This window comes from Canis lupus, chromosome 30, assembly GCF_003254725.2.
Source record: "Canis lupus dingo isolate Sandy chromosome 30, ASM325472v2, whole genome shotgun sequence".
Classification (NCBI taxonomy): domain Eukaryota; kingdom Metazoa; phylum Chordata; class Mammalia; order Carnivora; family Canidae; genus Canis; species Canis lupus.
The window spans coordinates 33,170,838-33,196,024 of NC_064272.1; the positions used below are offsets into that span (position 1 = coordinate 33,170,838).

A 25,187-nucleotide genomic window follows, 5' to 3' on the forward strand; every position below is an offset into this window, starting at 1 on the left:
TCATTGATCTGTTCTATCGGGTTTTTTTAGTTTCTATATTATTTATTTCTGCTCTAATCTTCATTATTTCACTACTTCTGCTGGATTTAGGCTTGATTTGTTGTTCTTTTTCTAACTCCTTTAGATGTAAAATTAAGTTGTTTATTTGAGATTTTCCCTGTTTCTTGAGGAAGGCCTGAATGCTACATGCATGCCTCTTAGAACTGCTTTGGCTGCATTTCACTGGTTTGGGATCATTGTGTTTCCATTTTCATTTGTTACCAGGTACTTTTTAATGTCTTTGATTTCCTGGGTGACTGATTCATTGTTTAGTAACATGTTATCTAACCTCTATGTACTTGTGTTCTTTCTGGATTTTTTCCTTGGTTGACTTCTAGTTTCAGTGTTGTAGTCAGAAACGGTACTTGGTATGATATCAATCTTCTTGACTTTGTTGAAGCCTGTTTGTGGCCTAGTATGTGATCTATTCTGAAGAATGTTCCATGTGCACTTGAAAAGAATGTGTATTCTGCTATTTTAGGATAGAATGTTCTGAATATATCTGTGAAGTTCATCTGGTTCAGTGTCTCATTCAAAGTGCCTGTTTCCCCGTAGACTTTCTCTCAGCAACTTTTCAAATCATCTTCCCTGATGGCCCCCTGGGAGGAGCTCACCGAGCCTCAGTCTGGGAGGGGTGCCCTCCATGATGACACCCAGACTTTAGAAGTGGCACTGAGACAAATAACAGCTGGAAATTGTTTAAGGATACTATTGCTCAAATGTATTCCACAGAAGCAGATGCTGAGATGTGAATTTGTAAGCAAATCATGTATTAAGCTCCCAGGGAATGCTGGTAAGGTGATTGAGAAGCAGAACAGGGAAGAGGGAAAGCCAAGTCAGAGCAGCCTCAGAAAAAGACCTCACCTGTCTCCTGAGAGTGCCACCCAACCCCACAGGGGCAGTCCACAGTTTAAGTGATACCACAGTATTAGTGACACCTGGGGCCAGGAAGCTGGGCCCTCATGATGCCCAGCCCATCACTCTCTGGGACAGTAGAAGGATGTTGGCTCCCAAGCAAGCCCTGCATTCTTGGCTTTAGCAGTTCTCCCAAAAGAGGTGAGTGTTCCACCTGTGGAATGTGGACAGGGGTAGAGAAATGATGAGAAGCAGTCTGCAGGGAGCACCAATGCTATCCACTATAAGCCAGTATCTCCTCAAATCCTAGGAAGCCCAGGGCTTGGTCGATAGAGACAGTGGAAAGGCAGCCTCATTTGGAGGCAAGTTGGGGCTTGGAGCCCAAAGATTCTGTTCTCATTATTCCATGAGTCTCTCTCTTGGCTGTATACTTCCAGTCCACAGAGCAAAGCAGGCCCCCCCTCACGTATCTGACAAATTCTTTTGCTCTTCATATAGAGACTTTCAGAAAAGTTGTTTTTCAAGAAGTGCAACATCTTCCATTTTAACTTGGCTAATGATTTCATCACACTACAACTATATTTTACTGGAAAGTAGGGTGTATCAGCCTAAGGGGCCTGCAGGGGGTGGGGGGAGTCTGCACGGAGATCGGCACTTAGGAGGAGAGTCAGCTACTGGCTCCACAGACAGGAGCCTGCACTGCCTAAACAGAACTGAATGTGGGGACTGGAAACATGTGGGATGTGTGATCGCTGGAGATTATTCAGTCCGTGGCCTTATTTTAGAGATGGGGAAACTGAGGCCCAGAAAGGCAAGCCCCCTGGCTTCTTCTGCTTACATTTTCTGAGCACATCTCTGTGCCAGGACTTGAACTAGAGCTAGGAATAGAGTAAAAGGGTGCAGGAAATTCCAACCTTGTCATGATCATTTTTTTCCTTGAAATAATTCTAGATTCCCAGGAAGTCGCCAAAGGTCCCGTGTATCCTTCACCCAGTTACCCCCAATAGTAACATCATAAGTAAAGCCACAGTGTAACATTAAAACCAAGAAGTTGATATTGGTACAACCCCACAGACCTTGTTCAGATATCACCAGTATTGACATGGACTATTCGTGTGTGTGTGTGTGTGTGTGTGTGTGTGTGTGTGTGGTTCTGTGTACCAACATCACATGTATAGTTTGCCTGCCACCACAATCGAGGTGCAGAGCTGTTCCATCACTACGTAGGAGCTCCCTGGGTGTTCCCCTTCATGTTGTATCCTATCTTCTGTTCCTCACCCTTGGCCACTACTAAATTGCTTTCCCTTTCAAACCTTGTCTTTGAGGGGTGGTGGGAGGCTCAGCCCAGGATGGGGCGGTGAGGGGGGGGAGATAAGGATTACAAATCTTGGTGATAAGATTATGTATAAATACATGTAAATATAATTGCCTGTATAAATACAGAAATGAAACTATACCATGAAACTTGGGATGCAGTCCATGTAACACTCCTGAGGGTGTCTAAATCAAAAAAAATCCATTGAACCGGGTCTGGCAATGGGATGCTTTCAGCCATTCAAAGGAATGAGGTGGTGCATGCAGGCAACTCTGTGATCATGTGTAAGTGTAAGTACACGTGTGGTGTGTAAGTATACAAACAAAACACCACAAATGCTCTTACCCCTGGAAAGTGAGACCAGGGGCTGAGGAAGGAGGGGGACTCCTTTTTCCCCTGCCTACTCCCTTGTACTGTTCCATTTTCACTATGGGCATGCCTTGCTTTTATTAAAAGGAACTAAATCCTGTTTGAATGCTCTACAAGCAGTGTGGAACAGAAAATCTGTATCATCCTAGCCTTGCTTTCTTCTCTCCCCTGGGTTTGCAAAAGGTCCCCTCGGGATGTAACAGGCTGAAAAGGGTGTCTGCAGCCTTCAGTTGCCATGGCAGCCACTGCTCCTGGTGATACAGGAGACAGGCCTGGCTTTCTCAGCCCTGTGTGCAAGGGGCTTGAACACCCCCATCCCCACTGGAACAGCAGCATCCTCACACCAGTCTGGATTCCAAGTATTTAAAAGGTGCCTCTAGTAGCACTGTGTGTGTGAGCGAGTCAGCAGTGTTCTTTCAGGAGGACAATGTTCCATGCTCTGTGCTGCCCCATGTACATTCTCTAAAGAAGGAATGTTTGCCACCTAAAAACATCTTTAGCTCCTGCCTTCGAGCACCAAGTCCCCCTCCTTCTCCACTGGGATAATCTGTTTTGCCAGCCTCCACTGCTTTCCAAACACCAAGTCTTGTTCAGAGGCTGTCTTTGGGCAGCCCATTCCTACTCCAGGGCCCATCACCCACTCAACTTCCTCGCTCACACCCAGAAACAGGAAGGATTGTTTATGGCTTCTGAGGAGAACCCTCACTGACTCTGGGAAGAAAATCAGACTGCCCTCCAAGAGAAGGGCTCCAGATGGCTTGTGTTCTTTTCCGGTGAAGTCAATAAAAACAGCAAATGACATAAATAAATTTCTCAAGGAATTACACTACATTCTCAACAAATACTTCTACTTTAATTCAGGTATGTCCTGATAGAGTGAAAATGCAGAGGGAACTAGAGAGAGCTAAATCAGCTTTCTTGGGGAGCAGCGGACTGGGGAGGAGGACATTTGCAGTGGCCTTCAAAGGCTGAATAGGAGTTTACTGGGTAAAGAAATGAGGAAAGCTATTATATGTTTGGAATTTAAACCAAGGACCTGACTCTGTCTAGAGATTTCCTAAACTATCATGTTCTAATCCTTCTGCATCTCCAGGATTTAAGGAGCAGGTTCAGGGGCACTCAGAGTCTGGAAACAGGCAATGGCTCCTTGCCAGGGGCTAGGACAAGTCTGGTCAACATGGGGCCTGTAAAATGCCAATATATGCTGAATCCCAGATGCTCCATTGCTTCTCTAAAGGAACCAGTGTTCTGGGAACTGTTCCCAGCCTAGGGTAAGGTTTTGCCATTCGTGCTGTGGTTCCTATGGATACAAATGAAAGGGTTAAAGGAACACAAGGGCAGGGACAAAAAGAAGGACAAGGCAAGGTACAGAAAGCAGGAGAAGTCAAGCAAGTCTGCTTTGGGGAAGATCTTAGGCCAAGACTCATGGTAGGAACCAGGGACAGACTTTCTCCAGGCGAACATTTGAGCTCACACCCCTTCCTCTGGAATTCCCAGAGCCCCATGGCTCTTAACAAAACGTCTTCAACAACAAAAGGCAAGAATAATATTTTTATTTCTTCCAATTAAAAAATCTGAGTTCAAAAAAAAAAATCTGAGTTTACAGCTCCTAGCCTTATTCCAAGAACCAATTCTTAGGAAACTAGATTAAGATATAAACATGCAGAGTTCCTGGATCAGCCCAAAATTCTTCTTGCACATAAGTAAGCTGCAAGGACTCCACCCTCTCTGCCTCCTTCCTCCTCCCATCTCATGCCAAGCAGGGCCTCACTTTGGCAGGCACCTTCTCAGTGTGGAGGCTACTGGAAAGAATGCTGTGTTAGGGAACCAGGGCTCAAGTCCCAGCCCCCGCAACTCTCAAGCTGCCTCTGGGAAGCCACATGCACCCTGAGGCCCTAGCCTCAACTTCCCCATCTGGAGAGGAAAGGTTGTACTAGATCTTTCATAGAAAAAAAATCTGTATACATATTTTTAGTGAAGTCAGTTAAAATATTACCCAAGGAACTAAAAATTAATCTTAAGCATTTGGAAGCCACTAAAATAAATAATCTCCAAAGTTCTATGCAGACATAATTTCTGTAAGTCTCCACCCTGCTCCAAGCTCAAAAGTGGAGGGAGAGCAAGGATAGAGGTGGACTTCCTTTCTGCAGTCGAGTCCCCACAATAACCCTTGCCTCCCATCGCCTGCTTTTAGTTAAGGGAGTCACACTTGTCAACTGTCTCCTGAGTTGAATGGTGCTGGCGGCGGCAGCCAGCACCTGCTGTGTGTGTTTTCAAAGGCTGCAGCAGTAAGTGTATCCTGTGCTAAGGATACAGAGGCCCTTGCCCTGCTTTGGAACCCTGCCCTGATCTCTCTGGAGAAAAGATCCCTCCAGGAGGAGAAGTGAAGCGGGGACAGGAGCCAGCATGCATCCAGTGCAACCTGCCTGGAGGTGGACTGGTGGTGTCTTCAGGAAGCCCAACAACCTCATGGGGGGGGGGGGCGGGGGAGGTCTGAGCAGCCCCTGTTTACAGGTGAAGAAAACAAGGAACAGGGAAAGGGAGCATGTTGGCCTGAGGCATCAAGAGGTGGACGCAAAGTGTCCATTTTGTGGGTGGTGGAGTGAGCTGGAGCATCAGGACCGTGGCCTGGCATCATTGCCCTGGCCTGGCAATCGAAGTCACGCGCACTCAGCTCATTCTACTTCAAGAAGGCTAACCAGGGTTCCTTTTTAGGAACTTGGTTGAGAATAACCAAAATGACCTCCTGAATGAGTGAAAATGAACTGAGTGTTCTGGGCCAGGTATTTCATCTAATCCTGCCAAGCACATGGAATGATGAACAGAGCAGACAAAGCCCCACGACTGAGAGCACAGGCTTAGAGGCCTCTCTCTTTCCACCTACGTGATCCTGTGCTCCAGAACTGCTCCCACTGCTAGGGGAGCAGGGAATCATACTTCAGTGGGATCCTAGGAGAAGAGCACTGCGCTAGGAGCTCAGTACGGAAGTGACCACGACCCTCTGTGTGCCTCGGTTTCCCCCACCTGTGCCACAAAGTGTTCCCTTGGTGAGTCTTAAGGCCTCTCTTCAGGGCCTAAGGGCTTTGAACTTCTATGGGTGGGCTCCCAAAGTATCCCAAAAGCAGCACCCAGAAGGAATTCCTTCCCAGGGTTGTCACCTAGAAGCTGCCCACGCTCTGTGGTCCTTCCTGCTTTTCTACTTAAAAACAGTCCCTACGTGGCTTTGACCAGATCAAAGGGACACGCACTGCTAAACTCGCTGGCCAGAGGCTATCTCCATGAACTCTTGCCTGCTGTCTATAGGTGGACCATACTGACTTCCGTGAGGATATAAAGAATAAATAAGAATAAAGAATAAATAAAAGCTCTGTAAGGGCAGGAACCATGTCTCCCTCGATCACCGATTTATCTCTTGGAGGAATGCATGAAATAAAGAAAGTGTGGAAATAGTTTCTGCCTATTTAGAGCTGATGGGCTGGTTGGTGAGAGAAGAGGTACACGTGTAAAAGTTAAATAATGACCCAAGGACTGAGTTACCATGCAAAGCAATGATATGAGATATTGCAAGACAGCACATGTTTGTCTGTGGTGCAGCCAGTAAGGGCTGCGGAACACAGTGTAGCTCCGACCTAAGGACAGCAGGCTGGGACTTGAGGGTCAGGCCGGGTTTGCAGTTGGTGGGGTGGAGAGCTCCCAGAGGCTTGTCCCGCAGAAGTGAGGCAGTTCCCGCAGGGGCTCTGTGTTGCAAGGGAGCAAGGCACACTCAGGGTCTCCAGCAGAGGATGCATCTCTGCCACAGAGGGAAGGAAGCCTGCGCAGGGGTGGTGGGGCTCAGAGCATTCTGGTCCAGCCTCTGCCCCCTCAGAATGTCGACTGCACTGGGGGGTCTTACTGGAATTTCCTGGGATATGTTTGCACAAGCACTTTGCAGTCTAAGACCTGTTCTGCTAATGCTAATGCTCCCTGTGATTCTAGGGCTCCCTGCAAAAGCTGCCCTCTAGGCAGGAACAGCATTGGCTCTCCTCACATTTTCCATAAGCCGGGGGACAGCGAGTCAAGGCCCAGCAGATGACAGACCAAATGAGTAACTACTGGGAAAGCAGCTACAGGGGATGAAGGGGAGGAAGACATGTCTCGACCTTGCAGGGTTTAAACAGGTGATAAGGAAAGCTGGCGAAAATGTAATATCCTCTGAAATTTTATACATCAAAGTGATAACAGAATTTGCTGAAATTATGTTAGGTGACCTTAACTGCCCTGTTTCCCATGGATAGTTCATTTCAACTTTAGAGGGGTGGAGTTGGGCAGGATATATCATATTTCATGTTGTGATAGGATGAGCTCTGCTTGCATAACAGGACATGAGCCTCTGTGTATTTTTTGATCTCAGGGGTGCCCAACTGAGGAACAGGCCACCAGGAGGAGAATTAGCCTTAGCAAGTGACCTGTAAACAACCCCTTGTTATCCTTCCTGCCAGATGTTTGTTGCATAACATGAATGAGGTCAACTTTTTTTCTTGTTCTACTCTTACACAATCTCCATAGGCAGGGGGAAAAATTCTTCCATGGAGCAGATGAGAGACTGAGTCCTGGAGAGGTGACTTTTCCAAGCCGTGTGATGAGTTAGCAGGCTGGGTGGGAGAGCCACTTCTCCTGGTTGATGCCTGGAGCTGGCTGGCCTTCAGATCCTGCTGACCCTCCTTAGAACCAGAGCGGGGCACTGTGAACCTTTGGCTGGAGTGGGGGAGATTGCTCTATGGGATGCTCATCTAGCCAGCCTGATTCAGTCATTCATTAAATATTGACCAAGTGACGATCACAGCCCAGGTACTGTTTGAGTTTTGAGACTCATGTGTAAATAAAACAGACATAAGTCCTCACCCTCCTGGAGCTTATATTCTAGTCGGGGGGAGGCAGACAAAAAAAAAAAAACATCATAAAGAAGCTCATTATTCAAAAAAAAAAAGAAGCTCATTATATAGTGTGTCAGAAGATGATACATGCTGTGAAAAGAAGAGAATAGAGCAGGGTAACGGGAATTAGTAGTTGGGGTAAGGTGAGATCTAATTTTAAAACAGGTGCTCTGGGTACACTTCCACTGAGAAGGGGTGAGACAAGAAGCTTGAAGGATGTGAAGCAGTTAGCCAGGTAGTTGTCTGGGAGAAGAGTATTCCAGAGGGAATAGTCAGTGCAAAGGCCCTGAGGCAGAAGTGTACCTGGCATGATCAAGAAATACTGAGGAGGCCAGTGTAGCTGGGGCTGAGTGAGTGAGGAGGAGAGCCCGAGGTGAGGGCAGCCAGGTCATGGGGCCATGTCATGGAGGCGCTATGAGGGCCATGTCCCTGGTGGGTTATTCTAAGGATGAGAAACCATCCTGAGATGGCTTTAAGCAAAGGAGTGACTCCATCTCATTTACATTTGGACAGAATCACCAGGGCAGCTGAGCAGAAAACAGACTATAAGGGGGTGAGAATAGGACAGGGAGCTGAGTTGGGCTGTCAGAGTTGTCCAGGTGAGTGGTTATGTTGGCTCTGGCTGCAGAGAGGGAATCAGATTCTGGATCTATTTCCAGTGCAGAAGCAATAAGGTTGTGGGTTGGAGGTCAGGTGTGCAGGAAAGAAAGGAATCGATAACTACCTCATGGTTTGTTGTCTGGAAAGCTCGGTAAATGGAGAAGGGATCAATTCACTGAGGCAGGAACACCGGATGGCTCAGACTTAAGGATACCACTAGTCCAACTTGGGACACGTTGAGTTTGAGATGCAGACTGACATCCAAGCGGAGTCGTGAAGCAGGCAGTTGGATCTACGAGCCCACAGTCCCATGTGCACGTCTTGCACTTGCCAATGCGCTTGAGAACCATGGAGCTAGATGAACTTAACCGGAAGTTAATCTGTAGAGAAAAGAAAAGAGATCTGAGGACTGAGCCTAACTTTCAAAAGTCAGATGAAAGACCAGCATGGATGCTGAGAAGGAGACAGTGAGTTAGAAAGGACACCTGGACAGGACAAGATCCTAGAAGTCAAATGAAGACAGAGTTCAAAAAGGGAGGAGGACCCTCTGCTGAATGCTGCTGAGGGCTGAGAATGACCCCTCCACTCAGCCATGAGCCGGTTATTGGTGATCTCATTAGGAAAGGCTTCTTTGGGGCCTAGAAGTCTGATTCAAGTGGGATCCACCCTCCCCCAACCTCCCACAAAAGAGGGAATGAGGAAGTAGACACTGAGTATAGGGAACTCGTTCAGGAAGTTTTGCTATTGAGGAGAAATTGAGAAATAGCCAGAGGCCTCAAGTGGGTAAAGGGGGTAGGGCTCCAGGGCACAGGTGGCGGGCTGGCTGCCCAGAGGAGCGCAGGTGGCTGACTCGGTCTTCCGTGGGGTTTGTCCCCATCTCACCTGCCTTCCCTGACTTTTCCTGGCAGAGGAAAGCGGCCATAGCGCAGTCTCCATCCTCCAGCAAGCAGGGGAAAGTCACAGGCTATAGACTCAGGACTTAGAATCACACCCCAGAAGCAACAAACAATCTGCCATAGTGATAGAGTGAAAATATGTCATGCCTTTGATTTTAAAAAATGTGGAAAAAGAGCACTCTATTCCAAAAACCACCAGTTGGGAGCATGACTTTAGAAAAGAAGCTCAGTGTCCCCCGCCCAGAGGAAAACATGCCCCAATTCATCTGAGAAGTGAGGAAAAGAGGATTTCATGATTTTTCTTCCCATGGTGACATTTCACTTCACTAATCCGACAAAGGTGAATAAGAACTGCAAAGTATCGGGTGCCTCAGTGGTTGAGTGTCTGCCTATGGCTCAGGGCGGTGATCCTGGGGTCCTGAGATCGAGTCCAGCATCAGGTTCCCACATGGAGCCTGTTTCTCCCTCTGCCTGTGTCCCTGCCTCTATCTCTGTGTCCCTCATGAATAAATAAAATATTTTTTTAGAAAAGGAACTGCAAAATATCTTTTTTTTTTTTTTTTTTTGCCTGATGGACCAGTATTTTAAAGAATAACCTCTACTATTCACAAGTGTTTGCTGAAAGAGGCGTTCTCTGAAAACACGGATGGGAAAGAAAACTGGTTTGAGATTTTGGGGAAGCAATTTGGCTTTATCAAAAGGCTTCAGGAAGTGTAGAAGTTTTACCCAGCAGTTCCTCTCTTGAGAATCCAATTGAGAGACACCATCTGGAAGTTCAGGCAAAGAATGAATCACAAGATTTTTCAGAAACTTGTTTACAATAATGGAATAAATATAGGAAAATCAAAAGTCCAGATATAGAGCACTAGTTTACAACATTCCAACACATTTATATTTATATTTAATTTTTATAAATTAATATTTATATTTAATAATATTAGAAATGCTTAGAATATGTTGGTAAGTGGAAAAAAGCTATAGAATTATTTCAAGTGAGTGATTCCATGCTGTCTTAGAGAATGTGCATTCACTCTTCAACTCTTTCTAGTTTAAATTTTATCCTATTGATTGAATTATTTTAAAATTATAATAACCATATTATTCTCCATATTTCTAACTGGGTTTTCTTCACACCAGCTAAAACTGGTTTGCTTTCTGCACATTTTTATTTCTAAATGTCTTTTCTTTTTAATGGGTGGTTTTCTTTCTTTTCTCTCTTTAAAGACTCTACATATGCTTAAAGAATGATTTCTCCCTATTATTGGTTTGAATGGCTGTCTTCTTAGCATTCATTCATTTTTTTTTTTGCAGTTATAAAATGAAGTGTTTTTTTAATTGTATTTAAATTCAGTTTTCCAACATAAAGTATAACACCCAGTGCTCAACTCATCGTATGTCCTCCTTAATGCCCATCACCCAGTTATCCTATCCCACCACCTACCTTCCTTTTTGCAACCCTTTGTTTGTTTCCCAGAGTTTGGAGTCTCTCATAGTTTGTCTTCCTGTCTAATTTTATTTTTTTCCTAATTTTAAAAATATGAAACACTTCATGAATTTGCATGTGATCCTTGCTCGGGGGCCATCTTCTCTGTATCGTTCCAATTTTAGTATATGTGCTGCCCAAGCAAGCACTGAGCATTCACTCTTTTTGGGTCTTCTGGAATACCAGCTTCTTGGCTCACCTTGAATGGTGTGTGTGTGTGTGTGTGTGTGTGTGTGTGTGTGTGTGTTCATGCTTGATCTTTCTCTAAAAGTTTCATGGTTGCTTCCATCTAGCTTTCTGAGCTCCCCTAATTTAATACTGGTCTTGGTGGCCTAGGGAGGACATTGTGAGTGCAGTCACCAAACAGGTGTTGGCCTGGTCCAGGTCTGGGCAAGGAGGCTATGTCAACTCCTCTTTTTCTCCTAAATACAAAATATAACTCAGTCCTAGGCAATGGTCAGTCACAGCTTTTTTCAGCCCTGTCCCATAATCAGGACTCCCTCCGCTGGAGGCTCACATCCTTTCCCAGGAGCAGAGTTCTTAGAAGCCTCTGCACCCAGAACTGAGCAGGACTGGGGCTTCCACTTTACAGCCCTTGTGTATTTCCGTTTCATCTATGGTCAACAGAGATGTTTATCTTGTTTTTGATGGCAGCTGGTCTTTTAAATTTTTATCTTTATGTCTTTTTTTCAAATTTTTATTTAAGTTAGTCAACATACAGTACAATATTGGTTTCAGGAGTAGAATTCGGTGGTCCATCACTTACGTGTTAACACTCTCATAACAAATGCTCTCCTTGATACCCATCACTTGGGGCACTTGGGTGGCTTAGTGGTTGAGTCTCTGCTTTTGGCTCAGGATGTGATCCTGGGTCCTGGGATTGAGTCCTGCATCAGGATCCTCACAGGGAGCCTGCTTCTCCCTCTGCCTATGTTTCTGCCTCTCTCTGTGTCTCTCATGCATAAATAAATAAAATCTTAAAAAATACCCATCACTCTTCTATCCCAAACCCCTCACCCACCTTCCTCTATCAGTCTTCAGTTTGTTCTCTATTAAGAGTCTCTTATGCTTTGTTTCCTTCTCTCTCTCTCTTCCCCCCCCCACCATATGTTTATGTTTGTTTCTTAAATTCCACATATGAGTGAAATCATATGGTATTTTTAAAAATTTTTTTATTGGAGTTCAATTTGCCAACATATAGCATAACACCCAGTGCTCATCCCGCCATGTGCCCCCCTCATTGCCCAACACCCAGTCACCCCAACTCCCCGCCCACTTCCCCTTCCACTACCCCTTGAGTTAGGTGTCTCTCATGTTTTGTACCCTCACTGATATTTTCACTCATTTTCTCTCCTTTCCCTTTATTCCCTTTCACTAATTTTTATATTCCCCAAATGAATGAGACCATATAATGTTTGGAGGGTATTAGGCGGAGTGAAATGTCAATCGGAAAATCATATGGTATTTGTCTTTCTCTGTCTGACTTATTTCTCTTAGCATGATATACTCTAGCTCCAACCACATCATTGCAAGTGGCAAAATTTCATTCTTTTTAATGGCTGAGTAATGTGTATATATATATACATATTGATATAATATATATACACGCCACTTCTTCTTTATTCATTCATCAGTCAATGGACATTTGGGCTCTTTCCATAGTTTGGCTATTGTAGATAATGCTGCTATAACATGAGGTATTTTTTTGGATCCTTTGGGTAAATACAGAGTAGTGCAGTTGCTGAATTGTAGGAGTAGTTCTATTTCTAACTTTCTGAAGAACCGCCATACTGTTTTCCAGAGTGGTTGTACCAGTTTGCATACAACACTGCATGAGGATTCTCCTTTCTCTGCATCCTCACCAATACCTGTTGTTTCCTGTGTTGTTAATTTTAGCCATTCTGAAGGTGTGAGGTGGTATCTGATCGTGGTTTTGATTTGTATTTTCCTGATGATGAATGATGTTGAACTCCTTTTCATCTGTGTTAGCCATCTGGATGTCTTCTTTGGAAAAATGTCTGTCCATGTCTTCTGCTCATTTCTTAACTGGATTACTTGTTTTTTGGGGTATTGACTTGGATGAGTTCTTTATCAATTTTAGATAATAACCCTTTATCAGATATGTCATTTGCAATTATCTTCTCCCATTCCATAGGCCGCCTTTTAGTTTTGATGTTTCCTTCACTTTGCAGAAGCTTTTTATCTTGATGAAGTCCCAGTTCTAGTTCTTTTGTTTCCCCTGCCTCTGGTGACATGTCTAGTAAGAAGTTGCTATGGCCAAGATCAAAGATGCTGCACCTGTGTTTTACTCTAGGATCTTGATGGTTTCCTATCTCACATTTAGGGCTTTTATCCATTTTGAATTTATTTTTTGTGTATGGTGTAAGAAAGTGGTCCAGTTTCATTCTTCTGCCCATGGATGTCCAGTTTCCCAACACCATTTGTTGAAGAAACTATCTTTTTACCCCTGGATATTCTTTTCTGCTTTGTTGAAGGTTGGTAGACCATACAGTTGTGGGTCCATTTCTGGGCTCTCTATTTTGTTCCATTGATCTGTGTGCCTCTTTTTGTGCCAGTACCATACTGTCTTGATCACTATAGCCTTGTAATGTAACTTGAAGTCCAGAATTGTGATACTTCCAGCTTCACTTCTCTTTTCCAAGATTGCTTTGGCTATTTGGAGTCTTTTGTGGTTCCATACAAATTTTAGGATTATTTGTTCTAGCTCTATGAAAAATGTTGTTGGTATTTTGATAGAGATTGCTTTAAATCTGTAGATTGCTTTAGTAATACAGACATTTTAACAATATTAGTTCTTTCAATCCATGAGCATGGAACATCTTTCCATTTCTTTGTGACCTCTTCAGTTTCTTCCATCAGTGTTTTATAGTTTTTGGAGTACAGATCTTTTATCTCTTTGGTTAGTTTTATTCCTAGGTATCATATGAATTTTGGCGTAATTGTAAATGGGATCAATTCCTTGATTTCTCTTTCTGCTGTTTCATTATTGGTATATAGAAATGCCACAGCTTTCTGTACATTGATTTTATATCCTGAGACTTTGCTAAATTCATGTATCAGTCCTAAAAAAATTTTTGGTGGAGGCCTTTGGGTTTTCTACATAGAGTATCATGTCATCTGCAAATAGTGAAAGTTTGACTTCTTCCTTTCTGACTTGGATGCCTTTTATTTTTTTGTTATCTGATTGCTGAGGCTAAGACTTCCAGTACTATATTAAATAGTAATGGTGAGAGTGGACATCCCTGTCTTATTCTTGTCCATAGAGGAAAAGCTCTCAGAGGGGTGATATTAACTGTGGGTCTTTTGTATCTGGCCTTTATGATGTTGATGTATATTCCATCTATACCTATTTTGTTGAGGGTTTTTGTCAAGAATGGATGCTGTATTTTATTCACTGCTTTCTTTTAAGATTTTTACTTATTTATTCATGAGAGACACAGAGAGAAAGAGAGGCAGAGACATAGGCAGAGGGAGAAGCAGGCTCCATGCAGAAAGCCCGACGCGGGACTCGATCCCAGGTCTCCAGGATCAGACCCTGGGCTGAAGGCGGTGCTAAACCACTGAGCCACTCAGGCTGCCCTCCAATGCTTTTTCTGCATCTATTGGGAATATACGGTTCTTATTCTTCCTTTTATTAATGTCGTGTATCATGTTGTGTTGATTAATTTGCAAATAGAACCACCCCTGCAGCCCAGGAATAAATCCCACTTGATCATGGTGAGTAAGACTTTAGATGTTCTGTGGGATTCTATTTGTCAGTATCTGGTTGAGAATTTTTACATCCATGCTCATTAGGGATATTGGCCTATAATTCTCCTTTTTAGTGGGGTCTTTGGTTTTGGAATCAAGGTAATGCTGGCCTTGAAGAAGCAGTTTGGGAGCTTTCCATTTCTATTTTTTTGAATAATTTGAGAAGACTAGGTATTACCTCTTATTTAAGTGTGTAGAATTTCCCTGAGAAGACATCTGGACCCAGACTTTGTGTGTTGGGAGGTTTTTGATTACTGGTTCAACTTCTTTCCTTGTTATGGGTCTATTTAAATTTTCTATTTCTTCCCGTTTCAGCCTTGGTAGTTTGTATATTTCTAGGAATTTGTCCATTTCTTCTAGATTGCCCAATTTGTTAGGTATAATTTTTCATAATAGTTTCTTAAATTGTTTGTATTTCTGTGGTATTGGTTGCAATATCTCCTCTTTCATTTGTGATTTTATTTATTTGGGTCATTTCTCTTTTCTTTTTGATAAGTCTGGCTAGGGGGTTATCAATTTTATTAATTATTTCAAAGAACCAGCTCTTAGGTCCAGTGATCTGTTCTACTATTTTGTTTGTTTGTTTCTATATCATTTATTTCTGCTCTACTCTGTATTATTTCCCTTCTTCTGCTGGCTTTAGACTTCACTCACTGTTCCTTTTCTAGCTCCCTTAGGAGTGAGGTTAGTTTGTGTATTTGAGACTTTTCTTGCTTCTTGAAGTAGGCCTGAATTGCTATATATTTTCCTCTCAGGACTGTCTTTGCTGCAACCCAAAGGTTTTGAACCATCTTGTTTTCATATTCACTTGCTTCCATGTATTATTTTATTTCTTCTTTAATTTCTTGGTTAATCCACTCATTCTTTAGTAGGATGTTCTTTAACTTCCATGGATTTTCAGTACTTCCAATTTTTTTCTTGTGGTTGATTTCAAGTTTCATAGTATTTTGGTTGAAAAATATGCATGGTATTATCTCAGTGTTTTTGTACTTGTTGAGGGCTGATTTGTGACCTAATATGTGATCTATTCTGGAGAATGTTCCGTGTACACTCAAAAAGAATGTGTATTCTGCTGCTTTAGGATGAGATGTTCTGAACAGATCTGTGAAGTCCATCTGGTTCAGTGTATTATTTAAAGCCAAGTTTCCTTGCTCATTTTCTGCTTAGATGATCTATCCATTGCAATAAGTCCCCTACTATTATTGTATTATTATCAATAAGTATCTGTATATTTGTTATTAATTGATTCATATATTTCAGTGCTCCCAAGTTGTGGACATAAATATTTACAAGTGTTAGATTTTCTTGATGGATAGATCCCTTAATTATGATACAGTGTCCTTCTTCATCTCTTGTTATAGTCTTTGGTTTAAAATCTACTTTGTCTGATATAAGTATGGCTACTCTGGCTGTTTTTAAATAGCCATTAGCATGACAGAGTGTTCTCCATCCCCTCACTTTCAATCTGCAGTTTTCTAAAATGAGTCTCCTGTAAGTAGCATATAGATGAGTCTTGTTGTTTTTTTTTAAATCCATTCTGATACCCTATGTCTTTTGATTGAAGCACTTAGTCCATTTATACTCAGAGTGATTATTGAGAGATATGAATTTAGTGCCATTGTGTTATCTGTAGAGTTGGTGTTTCTGGTGGCATTCTCTGTTCCTTTCTAGTCTTTGTTGCTTTTGGTCTTTTTTCCCCATTCAGAGTCCCCTTTAATATTTCCTGCCGGGCTGGTTTACTGGTCATGAACTCCTTTAATTTTTCTTTGTCTGGGAAACTCTTTATGTCTCCTACTATTCTGAATAACAGCCTTGCTGAAAAAAAGTATTCTTGGCTGTATATTTTCCCCCATTCAGTATGGTGAATATACCATGCCACTCTCTTCCTGCTTGCCAAGTTTCTGTGGACAGATCTGCTGTGGACCTGATCTGTCTTCCCTTATAGGTTAAGGACTTTTTCTCCCTTGCTGCTTTCAGTATTCTTTCCTCATCTATGTATTTTGTAAATTTGACTATATGTCTTGGTGATGGCTGGCTTTTGATTAACTTAATGGGAGTTCTCAGGATGCCTGGGTGGCTCAGCAGGTTGAGTGTATGCATTTGGCTCAGGGCATGATCCCAGGGTCCCAGGATCAAATCCTGCATCAGGTTCCCTGCATGGAGCCTGCTTCTACCTCTGCCTGTGTCTCTACCTCTCTCTGTGTGTCCCTCATGAATAAATACATAAAATCTTTAAAAAAAATAATGGGAGTTCTCTGTGCTTCTTGGATTTTGATGCCTGTTTTTCTTCTCCAGATTAGGGAATTTTTCAGCTATAATTTGCTCAAATAAATTTTCTGCCCCTTTTCTCTTTCTTCGTCTTCTGGGACTCCTGAAGACTCCTGAGATGATATGAACATTAATATGTTTTAAGTAGTTGCTGAGTTCCCTAAGTCAACATTTATGATCCAATACTTTTCTTTCCCTCTTCTTCTCAGCTTCATTATTTTCCATAATTTTATCTTCTATATCACTAATGTGTTCCTCTGCTTCATCCATCCTCATTGTCATGGCATCCATTTGGATTTGCATCTTGGTTATAGCATTTTAAATTTTACCTTGACTAGATTGGATTCTCTAGTGTCTTCTATGTTTTTTTTTCAAGCCCAGCTAGTATCCTTATAATTGTTGTTTTAAATTCTAGTTGAAACATTTTACTTATATCTGCACTGATTAAATCCTTACCTATTACTTCTTCCTGTTCTTTCTTTTGGGGTAAATTCCTCTGTCTTGTCATTTTGTCCAGGAGGAGAAAGAAAGAAAGAAAGAAAGAAAGAAAGATCGATCCTAGGTGACGTTTTAGTCTGCTTGTTAAGTAAGCGAGGTCTAAAAATATGAAAAATAATACAAAAACAAATAAAAGAGCAATTAAATTTAAAGTAATAATAATAATAAAAATTAAAAGGAAGCCAGATCCTATTTCCTCTAGAGCTGAAGCTTTGAGGCACTCTGTGATCAGTAGACTTGGTGTGAGCAAGGCGTTGTGCTGGTCTTCTGGGGAAGGAGTCTGTTGCACTGATTCTCTGGTGGACTTGCACTAGTGGAGATGTGCCTGCAGGATGCAAGAGGGTGGGGCTCGGTGTAAGTGGCTCTGGCCTCCACTGGCTGCTGCTATGTTGCTCACTGAAGTCCATTGGTGCTGATGAGTAGGATAAATATGGTGGTGCCCAGCCCTCTTCTCCCAAAGTGAGGAGTCCGTACCTGCCACCCTTCAGGAAGCCCTCATAAAAGAGCACACAATCACCTCTTCTGTGTTCCCAGCCTCCATGAGATCCCTGCCTTCACCCTGCCTGTGTCTGAGCTGTCTGCCTGCCAGGTGGCAGGGCACTCTTGTGTTTTAGCTCAGGCTCAGCTGGGTTCCAAAACTCCAAATTTGAGTGATCCATGCCAGCACCAATCCCTTGGGGAAAGGTCTTACTACCCACCGGTTTGTCCCAGAAATTGGCTGCGAGATGTTGCTGCAGCTTGAAGTTTATGGCAAAGTGCAGTAGAATGCCAGTACCAAGGCTCATTGCCCTCAGCCAGTGCCCCCATTCCTATGCTAGTGAATGGGGCAGCTCAATGGCCCCCGCCAGGTCTATCACCCCTGGAAGTCATGCCCACCCCTCCCAAATGCAATCCAATAAGGGGAACTGCCTCTCCCCATGAAGCCCAGAGGACCCTCAGACCAGGCTGTCTACTCCCAGGTCTCCACCTTCCCTCCCCACCAGAGCACTGCCTTAAAATTTTAAAAGTATTTTATCTGCCATCACTTTGTGTGTGGTACAGATGAAGGGTCCTAAAAAAGTGAACTTCAGGCCATCTTACCCAGAAGCCCCAAATTGCAGCTTCTTACTTTTCTGACTCTGGCTTGTGGGTGTGAAGGAAGTAACATAAGTATTTGTGCCCACCCTTTTCTGATTAGGGATCTTGTCCTCCCTACCTCACTTCCACTTTGCCCCAGGAATTTCTCCCAGGGGGCATTCAGTGTCACATGTGCTCACAAGCTAGCCTGCTCAGATCCAGACACTCCAGTGCTCCTGGAAATGTTAACCACCTGGCAGCCACTTAAGGGCATCTCTTCCCATTGCTCAGAGACTAATATCCTCCAAAAATTCAAGACGTCCAAGTCCAAATGGTATTAGAACCACCCGAATTCCCCACAAAAGTGGACAGAACATCTCTCTTTTCAGAGACCTCAGACCAGAGTTCAAGGGTAGGGCTGAAGCACGGACCCATGCTTTCTGCTTCCTCCTTCCCAGTGCCATCCTAAGTATGTCCCACAAGGCTGTGGACCCAGAAAAGAGGCTGAGCTGAAAGAAAAACAAAAGCATTTATTTGTGTTTCTCAGAATTACAATTCAGGGAAAACAGATGCACACAGCAACCCAAATAGGGCCTCCCTGGGAACAAAAGTCAAGTTGTCAAATGCTATCATTATAGCACACACTCTGGGATAGTCACCCTTGAAAGAGAACCAGATGTTCTTCATTGTCTCTGACACTGTCTTAAATCATTGGTACCCAGTGAAATATGCCAAGTTGGAATAGGAGATTTTTCAGAGATCACCAGAAGGGATCACCAGTTTTGCAGATCTTACACTGCCTTGGGACTAGCCCAGTGAGAACTGGCTGAGCCTATGGGCAGAGGAGTATGTGGATGACCACAAAAGGGCTTCAGGTGAGCCCCTAATGACTCTGGAGTCCAGGTGGGACTACGATCCAAGGAGCCCTTTAAAGTATCCCATCAAGGGCCATATATTGGAAGAAATTTCTTTTTTTATAATTTTATTTTTTTAAGATTTATTTATTTATTTATGAGAAACACAGAGAGAGAGAAAGAGAGAGAGAGAGAGGGGAGAGAGAGAGAGAGGCAGAGGGAGAAGCAGGTTCCATGCAGGGAGCCCGATGTGGGACTCGAACCGCTGAGCCACCCAGGCTGCCCTGGAAGAAATTTCTTCTACCAACCTGCCTGCTTTAAGACAAAACAAAGCAATTATTATTTCCTTCATTTTGGAAATTAGTGAGAGACATCTAAAATCGCCCTTTGGGGGTCTGAATCTGCAACAGATGTCCAGGGTTATCAGCTTCGGCTGATGTCTTGCCAGGCAGGATGAAAAGCAAAAAGCACTTCAAATTTTAGTTGCAGTGTGGCCTGATCTAAGCCTTTGTATAATTTCTCATAGATTTTTGGCCAATAGGGCTCACTTTCTTCCCTCCCTCCTGGGTCCCTTGAACTGGGAATCTCTTCATAGGACAAGTCTAATACATTTTACTGGATTAATTGGGACTCAGTTTTGCTCCCCATGTATTTAAATGCACAGTCTCCAGAGTCAGCCCAACATGGCTGTCCAGCCATCTGGACAAGTCACTCACCTTTCAGAGTTCCACTTTCTCCTTTGGTGCAGTGATGATAATAATGCCCACCAAACAGGGCTGTGTTACATAATTAATTGAACACTATGGGTAAAGTCCTTAGCAGAGTGCACACGGCTCAAAGTGAGTGCTTCAACATTTCTGTTGGCAATCAATATTAGTAGGATTAATGAAGTCTCCCTTGGCTCATTAAGGGCTGAGCAGAGCCTGCTCCGAATTATTGGTGATTTTTTTTTTCCACCGTGCGTTTTTGGATTTCCTACCTGCTGGTGTCCCTGAGGAAGAGGAAATGGAAGACATGCAGTCAGATGGAAGCCGGCCAACATCGTTCCAGTGAAATCCTTGCCCCATCCTTGTACCTTCAGATTTCTCTGGACCAAGTCAGCCACTAGCCAGCATATGGATGATTAAGGGGCTGTGGGTGTGAACTCTTTAGGAAAGTCAGGAAGAGGAGGAGCTGGGGAGAGGTGAACTGTGGGCTTCACAACGCAGGCTGCTATTCAGACCACAACCTCTCTGGGACCTGCGGTCTAGAAGACGGGAAAAAGGATGAGCATGCTGGAAGACCCAGCCCAGCCAGACCTTGAAAGCTGCAGAGGGTGAGTGGCCCATTCCTCTAGCTTTCGATGCCAGTGAGAAGAGAAAGGCAAGGGTTCTCTCCCTTTGGAGGGGAAGCTATGAAGGATGACTCTGCCTGGGACAGAAGTCAAGAGACATGAGCTCTGCTCTTGCCTGGTTGCTAGAAAGCTGTGCAACCTTGGGCAAGTCACCAGACCTCTCTGGGCCTGTTTTCACATCTGGAAAATCAGGAATTGGCCTAGTCAGAGTAATGACAATATCTAGCATTTGTACAGTACTTACCAGTTGCGCTTCCCAAATAGCATCTCATTTGATCCTCATAGCAGCCCTTGTTGGAAGGATGCCTGTCACATGTTGCAGATGAGCAAACTATAGCACAGTCAGGCCAGTGATTCAGTTAGGGCAAAGCAAGCCTGGACCTAAACTCCTGGTCCCTGAGGATAATTCTGGCCTCCGGGGAGCACGTTGTTCCCCTAGACCTCTGCAATCTGAAGATTCCTGGCTTCTTGCAAGGACTTCCGTCTCCTTTTCTCCCCCATGCCCTCCCTCCCTCCTTCCAGCCAGCTGTTCCAGCCTCTTCTCCACCAGCTTCCCAGAATTTCTTCTCCTTCTGCAGCCCCAAAACACTAACATTTCTGAGAAGAGGGAGGTGAACACCAGATACCCTGTCCCCACTCTCCCTGGGTTAGTGTTTACACACAGTCTCATTTTCCAGAGTTCTCTCTGCATTGTGGAATGCCTTCCTGTGGGTCCCAAGAGGTGAAGTAAGTGGGGCTGTTTAACCTTCAAGGGTGAGCCTGGACCAGCCGGCAGGGGTCGCAAACATCCAGGGTGCTGGTTAAATGCTCAGATTCCTGGGTCCCATTGCAAAGTTGGTGAGTCAGAGTGGGCATTTTAGCAAGCTCTCCCTGTTTCTGATAGGCACATATCACAGCTTGGGACTGCTACTCTTCTGGATACTGCACCGTTGGGACAGCAGAGGATGGTTGACAGATTTCTTGATAGTGAACTATCCTTGTATATGTGGAAAAAGTCCTTCCTGATAAAGGTGGATTACTATTTTTTTAAGTAAATTCCAGGATTTAGTTGGTTATATTTTAGTTGGAGTGTTGGATCTCTATAAGTTACACTTGTCTAGAATTTTCCTTTTTTGTACACTATCTTCATTGGGATTGAGTAATGCTAGCTTTGTAAAATAAATTGGGAGTCTTACCATTATTATTTTTTTTTTTTAGACAGCATGGGAAATGCAGTCAATGATAGTGTAACGACGTTGCCTGGGAAGAGGTGGCTACACTTGTGAGCACAGCATAACTAGAGTTACATCTGAAACTAATGCAACATTGTGTGTCAACCATAGCCCCTCCCAAAAAAATGTTTTAAGAATGAAAAAAATAAATAAATAAGGAGAAAAAATCACCAATCAAAAGCCCCAAAATACAAAATTTGCAGCACTCAGTAGATCACGGAAAGGACGCTTGTTTATAGTATGAGAGCTGAAACAGGAAGGCAGAGGGTCACTTTGTTTGATCTCAGCTGCGAACGTGTATGTACATCAGGCAGCTCAAATTTATCACTGCTTTGTTCATGTCCACAATGTCTTGGAAAATGCTGCAAGTTTGGGGGTTACTAATAAGTTTTAACAAATAAGTGAGTTCACGAATATGAGATCAACAAACAATGAGCAATGAGGATCGACTGCAGTTAAGTCATTTAAGGTTATATTGAACTCATGGGATACAAAGCCACTCTCTCAGAGGAACGTTTATAAATCCTCACTCACAGCTTCAAGTTTGGTCTGTTGGGTTCTGATGCCACAGAGAGTGGTATCCTCATTTATCACTATCACCTCTGTTCAGGTCATTGCATAGTTAAGCTTGTTTGTGAGGGTGCTAGTTAGCTGATACCCTGGGGACATCAAAGAATATGCCCTGGACTCAGGGAGTCAAGACTCAAGGTCTGAATCCTGGTGTGGCTTGTACTAGAAGTGTTGAAGCAGAGGGTGGCGTCTCTGGGACACGGTGGAGAACACGCTGGCCTCGGATTTGAATTCTCTCTCTCCCTTTCTCACTGGCTGAATAAATTTCGCTAAAATACTCAGCTGCTCTGAATCTATTTCCTCCCTAAAACATCATGACTCACCAGGCTATGAGACCAAATGAAGTAGGGGGTGGGAAATATTTGGAAAACAGTAAAGAGCTGTTGGAATGCAAAGTGGGGAAGTAATGTCATCATGTTACTTGCATTCCCAGAGTTTGCCACTCTCTGATCTTATGCCCACAATCTGGGCTCCATCTCATGGGACCCTATGATTCCAGAACCTAAAGACACATGAGGCCAGGCTAGCTGATGCCAGATGGAAGAAAGAGACAGGGACTTAGGGACTTAAACAAGCAATCTTGCAGAGGCTTGCATCCCACAGGCGAAGCTGATCCAACCCATGGAAGGCCCGAGGCCATAGTGAGAAGAAGGCACAGGTCCTGGAACCACCAGGAGCCCTTGACCACCTCAAACCCATAAACCTGTCTCCTTTTCTCCCAGCACCATGAGTACCGAGGAAGATGCCAAGTGGCTTCAGTGGGTGACACACCAGTTTGAGACCATTGCGGAAAAAGACAGGGAGATCAACCTGCAACAATTCAAAACAGCCCTGAATGTCAAAGAGGCAAGTGTCTACTCTGGAAGTGGGGCCCTGCATTCATAAAGGAAGGGCAATCTGGCTCTCAGGGACACAGCACCTCGCTAGGAGGGAAAGATGGCTCCCTGGGCGTCCTCAGGGCTTATGGCCCCACCCTGATCAGGATCAGAGAATGTTTCTGTGTCTGCTGCTCATGCTCTTCCATCCCTCTGGTGGCCACGCCTCCTGGGATCTTCAACACGACATGTGAAGTTAGGTATCAGTAGCTCACCAGATTTTTTCTTTTTAAGATTTTATTTATTTATTCATGAGAGACACAGAGAGGCAGAGACACAGGCAGAGGGAGAAGCAGGCTCCATGAAGGGAGCCTGATGCGGGACTTGATCCCAGGACCCCAGGATCATGACCCAATCCAAAGGCAGTTGCTCAACCACTGAGCCTCCCAGGTGCCCCTTGCCAGATCTTAAGAAATATATTTGGCCTCATATTTTCCACCAGCCTCATGGGCAGAGTGGATGCTGTGATGTCCATAAGCCTCCTTCCAAGAAATAAGTTTCTTGATGATTTGTATACACGAAACTCCCACACCATTCCCAAGGGAAAGAGAGAGAGAGAAAGAAAAAGAAAGAGCAAGCCTTAAGTGTAGGCCACAGGCAGCCTAAACAATGAGTACAGGGATGATCCCAGTATTCAAGTACCATCTGCCCTCTAAGAGCTACCTTCCTGATTTCCTTGGCCCTTGTGGTCATCCCAAGGGGATAAGACAGGACCTGGAAGGAGCCTGCAGACGCAGCCCTCTGACCCTTTTCACATGCTGAGGGGTCTGGACTGCATGGCTGATGAGGGTGACGGCGTGCAGGGGACACAGAGCCTGTATAAATGACCAAGTTGAGAACTAGCAGGGGGCCAGAGGCCCAGACACAAGCCCATCCTTCTCCTGGGATCTGAATAGTTCTTCCACGGGAGTCCAAACTTGCTCTGGGCAAGCAGGATGGGCCGTGGACACCACCTCCTGGTGTGGCCAAGTGGTAAATCACACCGTGTGTGCAAGCCCCGGGGTCCTGCCTCGAGCCCACCACCCCAGGGCGCATGCGCACACCCCCTGCATGACCTCTAATCCAGGCCCCACAGCCAGCTGGTGCCTGTCTCCTGTCTTCTCCCCACCACAGTCCTTCTTTGCAGAGAGATTCTTCACCCTGTTTGACTCCGATGGAAGTGGCACCATCACCCTCCAGGAGCTGCTGGAGGCGCTGACCCTGCTCATCCACGGCAACCCCATGGACAAACTCAAATTCCTCTTCCAGGTGTACGACGTTGATGGTAAGGACTCTGGAGGTGTCCTGTTTTTAATCTTTCCAGGAATGCCTTACTCTTCATAGAGGTTGCACTGTTTTACCTTCCCACCAGCCATGCACAAGGTTCCAATTTCTCCACATCCTTGCCACACTTGCTATTTCTGTTTTTTGTTTGTTTGTTTGTTTGTTTGATTTTTAACAGTAGCCACCCTAGTGGGTATGAAGTGGTAACTCAAGTGTATTTAGAGCATCACTTTCTGTGGCTGCGTCCTATTCCACAATATCGACATATGCGACCCTGTGTCCTGTGTCCCACGCAGCACAGCCTCGGACTTAAGATCTCTGACTTGGAGGTCAGGCTGCCAAAGTTCAGATCTCAGCTCCACCACTTTTTAATAATCATGGAGCCTCTGGCAAGTCACTTAACTCCTTTGTGCCTCAGTTTCTTTACCTATTACATGCGAATAATGGTTATAAAAGTGTACACTCATGAGGCTGATAGGATTAAGTTAACTTATGTAGATTCAGAACAGTGCTCAGCACACCTTTATAGGTGTCACCTGTTATTTAGTACTATTTATTCAAGCAAACTGGAGAATTTCATTGTCTCCCTTTCCCAGCACTCTTTCTTTCTTTCTTTCTTTCCCTTCTTTCTTTCTTTCCCTTCTTTCTTTCTTTCTTTCTTTCTTTCTTTCTTTCTTTCTTTCTTTCTTTCTTTCTTTCTTTCTTCTTTCTTTTCTTTCTTTCTTTCTTTCTTTCCATTATAAATGACCCTGCTATGAATGTCCTGCTTTCAAATCTTTGGCTGCTCTATGGCATCAGGCATCTCTGAGGGCCTGGAATCATCAGAAGAAGAGGTATTGCAATGAGAAAGAGGTACCCAGTGAGACTGGACAGGTCTCCAAGGTTTGGAGTCTCAGTTTGGAGTCTCAGCCTCAGCCACAGGGAGCCACTGAAGAGTGTTGAGCAGAGAAGTCACTGGGCTGGATTTGCATCCTGAAAAGCTCTACCTAGCTGCAGGCCTGCTCCCAGGGAAGGGCCC

The 25,187-nt window shown here is 44.2% G+C and overlaps 1 protein-coding gene and 1 pseudogene across 3 annotated transcripts in view; one reads left to right on the forward strand and one right to left on the reverse strand.

Annotated features, from left to right (window-relative positions):
- The window catches only part of NOX5 (NADPH oxidase 5), a 109,731-nt gene that overhangs the window by 53,872 nt on the left and 30,672 nt on the right, over positions 1–25,187 (forward strand). For 2 of the 3 annotated variants that reach the window (XR_007407275.1, XM_025472346.2), the window contains exons 3-4: positions 22,754–22,877; positions 24,020–24,170. Coding sequence is in view for 2 of the 3 variants with exons in the window: in XM_025472346.2 (XP_025328131.1) it covers positions 22,754–22,877; positions 24,020–24,170 (275 nt within the window). In the remaining variant the exon portion in view is untranslated. Of the gene's footprint in view, positions 1–19,710; positions 20,233–22,753; positions 22,878–24,019; positions 24,171–25,187 lie in introns of those variants that run through there. The other variant, XM_035708707.2, reaches the window with a different exon arrangement.
- On the reverse strand, positions 10,519–10,619 carry LOC112676224 (U6 spliceosomal RNA; annotated as a pseudogene).